The sequence below is a fragment of the Saccostrea cucullata genome, unplaced genomic scaffold, assembly GCF_032062105.1.
Source record: "Saccostrea cucullata isolate Sc308-1 unplaced genomic scaffold, CSIRO_AGI_Scuc_v1 ctg393, whole genome shotgun sequence".
Taxonomy (NCBI): Eukaryota; Metazoa; Mollusca; class Bivalvia; order Ostreida; family Ostreidae; genus Saccostrea; species Saccostrea cuccullata.
In genome coordinates this window covers 141,064-154,192 of record NW_026929586.1, presented here as the reverse complement: position 1 = coordinate 154,192, position 13,129 = coordinate 141,064, and the positions used below count along the sequence as shown (strand labels likewise).

The 13,129-nt window shown below is 35.3% G+C and overlaps 2 protein-coding genes across 2 annotated transcripts; one reads left to right on the top strand and one right to left on the bottom strand.

Moving 5' to 3' along the window:
- The first annotated feature begins 1,314 nt into the window (after positions 1–1,314).
- Positions 1,315–2,562, top strand: LOC134281324 (uncharacterized protein F54H12.2-like). The gene has a single exon (XM_062763808.1). The coding sequence runs from the start codon at positions 1,315–1,317 to the stop codon at positions 2,560–2,562; it is 1,248 nt and encodes a 415-aa protein (XP_062619792.1).
- A 4,816-nt stretch (positions 2,563–7,378) lies between these two features.
- LOC134281323 (uncharacterized) lies at positions 7,379–12,426 on the bottom strand. Its single transcript, XM_062763807.1, has 5 exons — positions 12,009–12,426; positions 11,331–11,384; positions 11,047–11,205; positions 9,833–9,886; positions 7,379–9,604 (listed from the first exon to the last, which is right to left on the bottom strand). The coding sequence occupies exons 1-5, from the start codon at positions 12,330–12,332 to the stop codon at positions 7,379–7,381; spliced, it is 2,817 nt and encodes a 938-aa protein (XP_062619791.1). The 5' UTR covers positions 12,333–12,426.
- Positions 12,427–13,129: the final 703 nt, after the last annotated feature.

Below are 13,129 nucleotides of genomic sequence, written 5' to 3'. Positions count from 1 at the left end.
TATGGATGGCCCAAAAAATTCAACAGTTACATCCCTCGATCGTCGTTGAAATATTATAAGAATCCTTAGATGATTCGATGGAGAATATATAGGAAAAATCTTTAAAAATCTTCTTCTCAAGAAAAAAATGGAACAATCTCGGGTGATGCAAAATGCCGACTTTTTAAGAGAACTCGGGCATGCGAATTACATTCGACAACGTGTCATAATACAGAGAGCTAATCAACGACAGATTTCCGCTCTCAGTGATGTTGTTCGCCATCTGCTTGATAGAACAATACCCATACTATCACACGACCGCAGCTTATTCCGTCAACACAACTTAGTCATGAGGACTTTGTCAAGTTCTAGAGTTTCGGTCTCCCGTAAGAAAAGAACATTACTGACGCATCATACCCTGATTCCAAGTCTTCTAAGAGACTACTACTTAGCTAGAATACTCATTTTAACCATCAGAAACAGCGAGTCCTAAGGTTATAAGAAATTGGTAAACGTAAAGGAGAAAACACGAAAAAGAAGCAATGGCCGTATATCTTTTCATAGACAGCAGAGACTCTACCGTTTTCCATCCTTCCAACACTCCTGATGACTTTCTTGTGACGCTGCCCAAAGCTTACTTGATAGATGACTCGTGGGAATGTGCCATTTTAGAATTAAACATTGATATGCACGATGATGTTAGTACAGCTAAATTGTATGTATGTTGTGACATCATAGGCGATAGTTACGTCAAAAATACGATGTTACCAATTTTGAGAGCCATCACGTTAAAGAGAGGTATTAATCAGATAACCTACACAAATCCCTTTTACATGACAGTTTCTAAACAGGAAATCAGTCAAATAAGAATATTTATAAGAAACAAAGACTTGAGTGTTCTTCATTCTCAAGTTAATTTTTTCAATTGTACTCTGTGTCTGCGTAAAAAGAAATTATGGGATCAGTAGAAATATACGACTACAAGAAAATGCAATGGGTACCATACATTCCGAATATCGATAAATGGGTTCGCCATTTTGAAGATATTTCTGCTGGAAGAGTTCGACCGGACTACAAGGGACGTTACATTGTAGGAAGTGGCTCTCATAACGGAACAGTACCTCCCAGTCAAGAACATAAACCCACCGTAAAGCTTGTGACACCAGTAGCACAGGCCGTCGAAATGGCCAGATCTGAACTAGAGCGTGAACAAGACAACTCTCCGAATGAGGACAAATCTATAAGAAAGAAACGATTCTTAGCCCCGCCTGGTAAACGCGACAATAAACCTAGGTCCAAGAAACCTAAATTCGATACACAATTCGACGATTAGTCATGGATGAAAATCATTTAAATCAACTCTCCCTTTTTGAATCACCTCCCGTCGATACGACCATTCAAACGAGAGAATGGGTGGAATTTAGACCTATCAATCAAATATCGGAGTACTCTGCTTTGGAATTTAACATACCACCACTCTCTACGGGTTACATGGATCTTAGAAATAGTCGGTTAAAAGTCAAATTGAGAATACTGAATTCCTTGAACAATCCCATCACAAAAGAAGATGCTGTGGGTTTGGTGAATCTACCTTTACATACAATATTTGCTCAGGTAGACACCAGTCTACAGCAAACCCCTGTATCTCAGTTGGGCACAAACTATCCTTACAAGGCCTACATCGACACTCTGTTGACTACCTCCGCCGACAACTATGGAGTGCGATACTCTCAACTTTTCATTAAGGACTCCAACAATCCCGACGATGCCGATCCTATCAAGGGCCTGAATTCAGGATTGTACCTACGTTATGTATTTACTCAAGAAGGCAAAATACTAGATTTGGAAGGCCCCCTGCAGATTGACCTCTTCCAGCAGGAACGTTTGATTTTAAACGGAGTATCACTTTCGCTAAAATTGTGGCCCAGTAAAGATGCCTTTAAACTGATGTCTGTGTCTGGTTTAGATTACAAAGTTCAGATCGTCGATGCGAGTTTTAAGCTATGTATCCAGAGACCGAATCCTGCCCTGACCATGGCCCATGTCAAAATGCTAGAAAAGTCTCCTGCAATATATCCTTACGTATTTTCTAATCTGAAAATAGCTTCCATCGCTAAAGGAGAATTCGGTTTTACCATGGACGACGTATTTCAGGGAGAAGTTCCCTCCACCCTCATTCTGGGACTGGTTTCTAGCAGTGCCTTTAGTGGAAATTATAAGAAGTCACCCTTTAACTTTCAACATTTTGATTGTAATTTTGTAGCTTTCTACGTTGACGGACAGTCTTTTCCCTCCAAACCTTTACAACCCAACTATAATGCCGATACTTACTTGGAAGCTTACCAAACCTTAGTTTCGGGTAGAGAAAACGTCTATGTTGAACGTGAAGAATACCCAAAAGGCAATGCCCTTTACGTATTGGACATCAATCCCTACATAGATTTTAACACAAGAAGAAAAGGTCACTGTCGCCTAGAACTCAAATTCGCATTTCCATTACCAGAGAGCGTAACATTGATTTTATATGGAAGATTTCCACAAGTTCTCCACATCGACCAATCTCGAAGCATCATATTCAAATGAATAACTTTGAATTGAAATCTTATTTGTCGAGGTATGACGTACAAGTTACGTGTGCTGATGAATTGCCAACCAACGCCAGGAAACATAGGTTTTGGGTAGTCAATACAGACAGTTGCGGAGGAAGAGGAAAGCATTGGGTCGCTTTTCACTTTCCTTTAAGAGGCCGAGCAGAATTTTTTGATTCTCTAGGAAACTCTCCGGAATTTTACAACACCAGATTCAGATACATTTTGACAATTAACGGTCCTAAATATCAATACTCCAATTCAAGAATCCAATCAGAAACGTCTAGTGTGTGTGGACATTATTGTATTTATTTCATTGTTAAAAGAAATGTGGGATTTTCTATGAAAAATATTATGCATGATTTTAGTGTATCACATTTGCATGAAAACGACCGTTTGGTCTCGGACTATGTAAAACAATTACATCAATAAAATTATACGAACCATTTTTACTTTTACGTTGATTTTTTAATTTGAAAATAATACTAGGTATTTAATATTTTAATAAAATTGAAACATGAATAGAATTATTTTGTGTCTTAATTGCTGCTAACAGAAACCTTCAAGTTGATTTTATACTAAGTAACGATAAAAAAACAGAGTTGACTAAAAATTATTAGTTATTATCATTTAATAAAATTCACATACGAAATTGGGTTATTTCTTTAGAATAATCTTGTACAATAGAGAGTTACTTGTAAATACAGATGAATAGATAACAAAAGAATAAAAAATTATATATAATTCTTTATTAGTATGCAGCATTGATGATTAATAATAGAACAGTGAATATGGTTTAAAATTGAATCCAAGTTTTATTAAGTCTGTATCGAGAATAAGGTTTCTTTGCGGATTTCAAAATCTTTTTTGCGATTTTTAAAGTCTTTTGGAGTGCTGGCTGTATTTTCCTTAAAGGCTCAGGAGATGTACGCAAAAAATCCTCTATAGTTTCAGAATCCACCAAATTCTCAGTCTGTGAGCTTTGGTTATTTGTCTCCTGTTGTAACTCATCAGGTTTAGTCATATCTTCAGGTTTGTTTTTGGGTGTTTCTGTAGAATTTTGTTTATAATCTTCCTGATGCGACTCTTGGAGAGACAGCAGACGTTGGTATTTGTCGTATGGTACCAAAACAGATTTTTGCATTACGTCCACCATCTTCTTAGGAAAGGTTTTACAATTTTTAGAAAAACGGGAACGATCCGATGTTTTCTTTTTAAGAGAAGTAACTTGCTTTTTCGCGACGCCGTCTTATCCCCCAAAACTAGAAGAAATGATTTGTGCTTTTTAAGTATATTCCTCTCAATTTGGTTAAGTACAATGACACTATGTATGACGTTCGCAGCTATTTCTCCCAACACTTGTAATTGTGGTTTCGTCACAGAAGTCAGTAACAACTTTCTTTGTGCGGGGGATGTTTGTAGTAAAAGTTCTAAAAAGGATTTCTGGTCTCTAACCAAGGAACTCATTTTTAAGATAAACTTGAAAGGGCTTTCTTATAAACTGGTGTAAACTATGGGTTCTTTTTCCGGAAATATGTTGGTACGAAGCCTATATTTGTCGTTGCCTTGTGGTGACGTATCAACTACGAGGTACCCAAAAGCTTGTTTAGTTGCATCAGTGTAGGCGTCTATTAATAATTTAGAGCGTCCTGGGTATAGTTGTCGGCCTAGCACAGATATCTGTGAGGCATTTCTCATGTTTTTCATGAGTACTAAATAATAGGTATTTAAGGCTATGGTTCGAGATTTAGAGCCTCTTGGAAAAATATTTTGGGTAATGAAAATGACGCTGAGACGTCGGTGATGACAGCCCTGTGTAAACAAAAGTTCCATGTCTACATCCTGTACAACTCTATGCATTAAATCATCTAACACTATTAATGTATGCTGGCGATCGGAAGTCAAATCTTGAATTGTTTCATTAGAAGGTATCCCGTGATGTAATTTCAAGTTAGAAATATGTTGCTCTATTTCGTCAAATAAAGGCTGATGAATTCCGTAACAATATAAAATTCTTTTGGGAGGTTCCTTAACATACAATTAATCTAAATGAGTCAGTAACCGATATACAAATCTTGTCTTTCCGCTTCCTGTTTGCCCGCTAATACACATGCTCGAACAAGGTTGAAAAGGAATACTCATCTTGATTATTCTTCTAATCCCTCTGCGATAGAGCAGGGTTCTTATATCTTATCAGCCTTTAAAGACGGGTTGGGTAAGACATAACCTATGGCACTACTCAGCAAAGATATCCATAATTCAGAGGAGCCGTTTTTTAATGACAGATTAACTATAGAAGTGATTATGATGATATATACCACTGTCATTTGACAGAAATATACTATTTCCGATTTCGGGAGTTTACTCCCTAGAAACCTCCAAGATTCTGTTGAAGTGCTATTGGGTCTTTCCATAATTAAAAAAAAAAAAAACAACAACACCATTACATTAATGCTTCTTATAAACTTTTACTGAATAATATAAAAGATTACATGTAAACTACAAAAACACGACAATACAAAATCTGTTTGTCAACATTTATTTTTATATGATTATGTAAATAACAACTATAGGATGTAACATAATATGTTCTCATAAATCTATATACAATATGTACAATGTATTTGGTCTATGCCTGACTCACGCCTGATGAAAGATGGGCACAGTTTTATAAACAATTGATATTTAGAGCAACTCTTACTTATATACAACAAGTAACGCGATATACTTTTAATAATAGAATGACATATCTATGAGTAATTTGAAAAAAAAAATTAAAAAAAATAATAAACAAAATAATAAACAACAATAAAACCTATTAATGAAGTCCTCCCTATACCATTGCCTAAAACTTCAAATTTATTCACTCATGTTTGATAGTTAATTGTATATCGACTTCTATTATTCGACTTCTTCTAGAAGATGAATAAGATTTAAATCGAAGTCGTCAATTTCGATATCATCGATCTTTTTAGGTTTTAATGGACACAGTTCTATATCTAATGGTTTTGTACTCACACCATCTGCTAGTACTTTTCTTTTACAGTAAAAGTAGGAAAAACCATTCCTCACTTGACGATAAGTGCAGATTTGGTTATTGTGAAGTTTAAAACCCATATTTATCCCAAAAGCATGCTTTTGGGTTTTTAAAACATTTCTAAAAGTGGTCAGGGGTGCTTTTACTCTTTTCTTTGAAAAACCTTTACATGAAAATTTACAATGGGTGATATCTCTTTGTTTGATATTTTTCCGCCTGTTCACTGATTTACATTTCTTAGCTCGTTTAAGTAAGCGCTTCGCCGTTATCACGGCGCTTGAAAGCGACACTTGCTTTCGAGCTGAAACGATATAAGTCTTGGAACAAAGACCAATGATCTCGTCCCCTTCATATTCGATTTTAAAGAGACCAGGCGTTCTACGATCGTACTTTGCGTGTTCCTTACAGCAAGTGCGAGGAAACCAATGTCGGTCGCAGTCCGCCTCGATCTCTAGGGTGCTAGTACAATATCCGTTGAGACCGTGATCGTAAATCTGTCGCAGTTCAGGTTTAATCACAGCCTCAAAGGTGGAACCCGATATTGCCATGTAGGCAGAGTCGGTGTCCATCTCGCAGTATTCAAAGTCTGCACGGTCTACAAATCTATCCATGAAATCATAGTAGAATTGCAACATGTGCAGTTTTGCATACTGCAAGATGAAGTATCCGATCTGAATGGGCAAGTTCAAATTCAATTTCTTTTTACTTCTTTCTATTTCGTACAATTCCTTGTCTTCTATCAAAGTTGTTAATTTTTTAAAGTGAGGCTCATTTATTTCCAACATGGCATTCCCTTCTCCTCTAACATATTTGACGACCTGAAATTTTTCTTGATCCATGATGGTGGATCCAAAAGCACTATTACCTACTAATTTTCGCGTGTCTGCGATAATTGCTTTAGAAGGATCTACGTCACCTTCACGCCTAGCATTACTGACGTCGCTTACGAATGATCGAAAACATCGTTGTGGCGTGAATTCCACGGTTTGATATATTTTTGTGATTTCCAGACCATGACTTATATACCACTTCAGTAATGGAGTAGCAATTAATAATTGGCGTGCGCGCATTCCCCCGACTAGTAATCGTCTAGGTTTTGTAGACAGGTTAAAGACCTTTGCGTGGTGTTGCATGTGTCTACCTATTGCATCAAACGGAATGTCAGATGTACAAAAGAGAGGACTCATTTCGGAGAAATACTCGTAAGGTGTCATTGTTGGATGATTGAAATGAGCCGGCCATGTATCCGGCACGCGAATGTCGCACTCAACCATGCCAAACAACTTATCACTCATCACGGCAACTATTACGTCTTCCGAAGACAAAGAACCTTGACTCATATTAGGCTTACGCGAATTTGTGAATTTTTTCAACTTCAAATTAGACCGAATGTTATTCCGGAAAGTGCATTCGCGCATCTCTACTACTTTATAACCTTTCCTTTGAAGATAATGTGTTGTTTTGCGAGTTTTCTTTTCACGACTACTCATCTGCTTGTGGTCTTGAACATGACGCGTTAACCAACAACGGTGGCCGTGCCAGTAACAACCTTGAAACTGAAACACGGTGTTGGAAGCTTCGTCATAGCCTTCGACCGGAAAGCGACCTATTTTCTTTTCCTTTCCGGAATTCAGTTTGTGTGTAATTTTGTACTGGCCACTGTGGTTCAGCCACTCTAACCAATCATAGGCTAGAGAGTATCGATCGCGTTTCTGTGGTTTAAACCCGTCGTCTACCTTACGGCGCACAAAAGAACCCACGGGCATTTCTTTCCCTATACAGTGTAGATACAGGGCATTAGCATCGAAGCCAATGATCTTACCACAAGGTTTCCGGGAATTCCCTCGAATACAAGTTTTTCCAACCTCGTTCTACGCGCAAGACCTGGCACCGAAATACTACATTTAAATATATCAATGTTACGTTCGAAATAGTACTTCTGTAGATTTGTCACGGCCTGCACGAAAGGTTTGACGTCGAGGTTGTTATACCACACCAGAAAATCGCGAAATGTCATATTTTTTTCCTCCCATACTCTTTGACAAAAGCTGTATTCTTCGTTTGTGATATTTGAATCTTTCAAAGACGAATAAAAAGCTTCATGTGGAGGAAGTTCGGGGTAATTTAATTTTTCAACAGAGTCTAGAAATTGGTAGGGAAAAAAACCTTTACATTCTTGTACATCGAAAGCACGCAAGAACCCTGAATAATTGATGCCGGGACTCAGATACTGTGTAATATCTAAAAATTTAAACCTACGAGTACTTATGCAGGCATAAGCATTATTTCGCTTGACGGTGAATGTGCCATTTGTCGAATCTAGCTCAAGATGTTTAATGAGATAACTTTTGATCAAATTAATATCGTATTTGGCGGAATTGAAACCGATACAAATGATCTGCTCGCAATATTCTTCCATTTCCAACTTCAACTTTTCTATGCTTTTCTTTTCATCTTCAATCATTTTATTGACATCGTCTTCGTGTTCGAGGTACTCGGCCATATCCTCGTCCACATTGTCGAAAACAAGGTCATCGAGAGCCTCGAACACGTAGACAAATTTTTGTTTTGCTAGTTCAGCAGCCCTATTAGCAATCATTGTCATGCACTGAACCATGTTCTTGACCAGAGTGTTGATATCTGGTTCAATGATACAATGTGGTTCAGTGTACCCATCTACGTTAGAACAGATGCTAACAGAGATGGGTACGTGATTTTCTGTGTATTGCTGACAACCAGAACTTTCTGTGTTCATTGGAACCAGCATGGACTCAAAGTCATACACTAAAAACCACTCGTATATTCTTTCGTTCTCGGGAACATTTATACCGAATTGATTCAATTTGTCAAATACAGTACTTGGAGAATAATGAAACCCTCCTTGAAAATTTCTCTTTGTTTTTCCTGAGCAAACACGCTGATGTCGTTTCATATTCGTGAGGTATTTGAAGTGACGATGACAAGTTTTGCACAGAAATTTTTGAGCATAACAATTAAAATTAGAAATGTAAGACAGATGATGTTCGTACAGATTCAAGTGTAAAGTGTCTGAAAATTTACATGAAGATTTGTAAATGGACAGCGCCGATTGACTTTCATTCAATGAAAATACATTTACATTGATTTTGAAGCATTTTTCAAAGTAAACTATTTCATTCAAAGTGATACCTGGGAATGTTTTGGGGTTCGAATCCACTTCTTTTTGATGAGTATTTTGAAATGAGACCCATTGTTGAAATAAAACATGTGTACGAGATTCCAAACCCGAGGGATAGTAACCTTGATGAACCGCTAAACAGCGGAACGCACAAAGATTATCTGTATATATTTGACCATTCCTGTCCTTGGTCAGCTTAATTATGGATTTTGATTGACTAATGTGAGGAGGTAACATGACTTCCGCATTTCCCAAAACAAAATTCAAATGATATATGACAATGCATACATTGGTTATTAAATAGGGCTTCCATTTTGTGTCAGGGCGCTGGCGTAATATGTAATTCGTAATGTTAAGTCGTTGCATTCGCTGCTGCAAACGTTTTAAATGTTCGCGCTGTGACACGTAAATGGGTCTCTGAAAAACTTCCTGATTATGATGGGGTTTAAAATATCTAAATTCTCTTGTTTCGCTGTTAACCAATATGAGACCAAATTCTAAATTTAATCTGAAAGCTCTATTTTGACGATCGTATATTTCATTGGCTGCTTGCATTATTTCCCCAACAGAAAACTGATTATCTATGGGAAAGTTATAAATACTACAAACAGTCCCCTCTTGATGACGCCGTAATATGATTGGTGCATTACTTTCATATACTTCTTTTAGGTTGCGGTCGACTATCCCACCTTCTTCCCAAGGAGGGGATCCATTTCCCCATGGTCTGGCCTGTAATCCTCCCTCTCCCACTTGAAAATGTTCATTTATCTGATGAACAAAGAGATTACGACGCGAATCAAATCTGTGATGACATGTTCTACATGTATATCTCTCAACGGGTTCCTGAAATACAAGCAAAAACTTAAATTATTTTTATTTTTTTAGATAAACAAATTTGAAAATGAAAAAAAAATACGCAATCAACATTGAAATCATTTTTTAAATGAAATCAGCACCTGTATTTTGATTTTCAGTGAACCTTTGAATAGGTCCCATTTTATTTTAATTCTTTTGTAATAAAAAATAATCATTTAAAAATTTTCTGTAAATTGTTCATGTACATAGATATACCTCATTCTGCATTTCATCAGATCTGTTACTAGGTCCCGGAATATCTTGATAACTCTGTTAAAAATATCAAATGAATCCTCTAAATTCTGATTAATTTCGAAAGATAAAACAAATAATCATTAAAGATTTCTTCGTGTATAAGCATAAGGAATTATTTGAAATTATTTTCTGAAATTACAAATAGTATGTGATTTATATTTATAAATACCCCATGTTGAGTTTCATCAGATTTCTTCCCGTGTGTAGAAGTTCCAACTCCCCGTCGAGTTTCATTTGGAAGTAACCTGGAATTACTTGGAAGTATTTGGAAGCATTCGGAATTCCAAGTACTTCCATGTCATTCGGAAAATTTTATTTGGAAAAATCTTAACTCAATTTGGAATTTAATTGGAACCATTTGGAAGTGCAGAGATTTAACTTAGTCTGTATATTTAAATGAGCAGGTGTTATGTTAACAACTGATCGGGCTCGAGGTCTTGTCTCGGGCTCGACCTCGTAGAATTTGAAATCAGGCGGTTCAAACGTATATACAGTGTTGCATCTGAGTTGCATCATGATCACGTTGAATGGATGATAAATCTTATGTGTAGACTAGTAATCCAAAGGACAAATTTCACATTTTTAAGTGTGTGACTCCTCCAGTGGTACATGTATCTTCATTTTCCCGTGGAGAAACAGTAACATCAGTGGACAGTTTCAAACTGGATTTACTGAAACTGTGTGAAAAGTGCATTTCAAGATTTTTGGAATTATTTATTGCCTCGATACATGTTCTTGATAATAATAAAAAGGGTTTTATCATCTCCGTAAGTTCGTGAACCAAGCAAATACCTTGATTTACCGGAATTGACTCTTAATTGTGATTTGAATTTGCATATGATCGGTTGATGTTTTAATTCATAAAACAGTTTTGCGGGATAGTAGTTTACCAGGGAGGTTTGTTTTCTTGTAAATACAATAATAATATAATTGAATAAAAATATCATTAAATGATGCCAGGAGAATAATGTTTTTGTGATGAATATATTTTCAAATTGCTGGTTGTTGGTTATCTAAATAACATGTTTAAATGGGCCAATGGACATCTTGCATTAATTTGTTGAATACATTAATTTGATCATTTGGAAGTCATTTGGAAGCAACTTGGAAGTCATTTGGAAATTTCTAGAAATTTCTAGAAGAAAAAGTATGAGTTTTAGTCATTCGGAAACTACTTGGAAGTCATTTAGAACCATTTGGAAAGTTGTTCCAATACTACGAATGGTGATTCGGAAATTCCGAATGAAGAATTCCAAGTGATTTACTTGGAAATTCCAAATGCGACTTGGAACTTCTACACACGGGTTACTAGGTCCCGGAAGATCTTGATTATTCTGTTTTCAAATAAATCAATGAATACTTAATTATCATAATTGGTTTTCTTCTTATACAAGCATAAAGAATTATTTGAAATTGTTTTCTTTAATTTCAAATAGAAAGATTTTAACTTAATAAATACGTCATGTTGAATTTCATCAGATCTATAACTAGCTGCTGGAATATCTTGATATTTCTGTTAAACAAAAAAAAAATACATTTAATAGTTTTTACTTTGGAAATAAAAGAGGGTGGGGATATAATTAAAATTTTAGATGTACATGTTTAAGAATATTGTGTTTGATTCAGATTTTCTCCGATCGTTTGTCTAATTTCATTTACTAGAAAATTGATTATATTTGTTCCTAAATATATAAAAGGCATATTAGTAAAAAAATTTTTTACTTATTTAATTCATTTCTAGAATTTATAGTCAAAATTGTAAGATTGTTTTTGACACTTGTCAAAATGTTTGAGTTTCTCTCTCGTTCTGTTTTTGTCATTATTGCTTCCTTTTTGAAATACGGTATTAATAGGTGTAAAGTCAATTAAAAGTAATTTTTCTCTTATTGTAAAATAAGAAAGAACAACAAAAAAAAGAGTGTAATATGCCTTTTTTTTAAATGAATAAAATAATTACTTGATTTTTATGTCTAAAACCAAGAATCGTTAAATATTCTTTGCCAGTTAAGAAGTACCACATTTATTAAATATAAAGGTATTATTTGGAGAACCCCATCGTTATTTAGTCGAGCATGTTTAAGAATATTCTTAAACACGATCGCACTTCCGTGTTTTAATTTATGTAAATAATTCATACCTTGCATCTTCCTAGATGATGCTGAAGAGTCTTTTCACACAAGTATTCTTTTTTGCACCTTTCACATTTCAACAACTTATCCCTGTGTTCTTTAAGTATATGGATACGTCGTTGAATGGAAGTTTTGAAACATTTCTCGCAATGGGAACACGTTTTACTCTTTTCACATGTCTTCAAATGACGTTCGAAATTGTCTTTCCGATTTATTTCTTTTCCACAAAAATGACATTTCAATTTCACCTTGTTTGAATGTATGTCCAAATGACGTTTTCTTGCAAATTCACTGCTAAACGTCTTGTTGCAGTGAGGACAAGGATGCTCCATCGCTATAATTTGTCAATAACATTTATTCTCCGAATTTGTTTCAACATATTTTAACGTTCGTTTTATACATAACCAAGTAAATTCTGTATCTCTAGTTTCTCTTCTTATATGTTTCTGCTCATTTAATATTTTGAAGTACACGTATATATTATTATTAACGGAAACTGACGACTAACTGATCCTGATTTGTGTAATACGTTATAATGCAGTACCAGAATAGCTTTATTTCGGAAAATAACAACGGATCTGAATAAAGGAAATTTATTTGTAAATACAAATCCTTAATCATATTTGACTACATGATTTTACATTTGACTAAATTGTGAATCAAGTCAATTTTTTTCTCTTTGTCCAGTTGCAATCTTTGTATTTACTACTATCCAATCATGTAAATAATCTCGGCGGTGGTAGTTGTATTGTTCTTCCTCCACTGAGCTTCTCAGTTCACTTTAATATACTTTGATACATAAATATAATTCGTCAAATTTTGTGTCTCTCGTGATGACAGAGTTGAGTGCTGTTTAGTATTAGTTTATATCTCTCCAATTCCAATTTCTCCGTCTCTCTTTATTTGAATATTTCTTCTCTAAAATTTATTAAATGTCTATTTCTTAAGCAAATAGAGGTTTCACTCCAGCATGTTAATCATGTTTTAAGGTCTGGTTATAGACGTTAGTCTTGACTCAAAATTAGGCCTCATATACTTAAAATTTCTCGTTTCATTTGTTTGGTCTTAACACTAAAAAGAAACCGTTCGTATAAAAAAATACTATGATGAAAAAAGGCTATATACTTCT

Bases quoted from the DNA above. Each gene is read 5' to 3' on its own strand.
- LOC134281323 (XM_062763807.1), bottom strand. From the start codon at position 12,332: ATGGAGCATCCTTGTCCTCACTGCAACAAGACGTTTAGCAGTGAATTT. The intron at 11,206-11,330 runs GTATTTATTAAG...ATTTGAAAACAG, and splicing joins CTGATGAAATTCAACATGAC to AATAATCAAGATCTTCCGGG. The intron at 9,605-9,832 runs GTATATCTATGT...CTTGTATTTCAG, and splicing joins CTGATGAAATGCAGAATGAG to GAACCCGTTGAGAGATATAC.
- LOC134281324 (XM_062763808.1), top strand. From the start codon at position 1,315: ATGGATGAAAATCATTTAAATCAACTCTCCCTTTTTGAATCACCTCCC.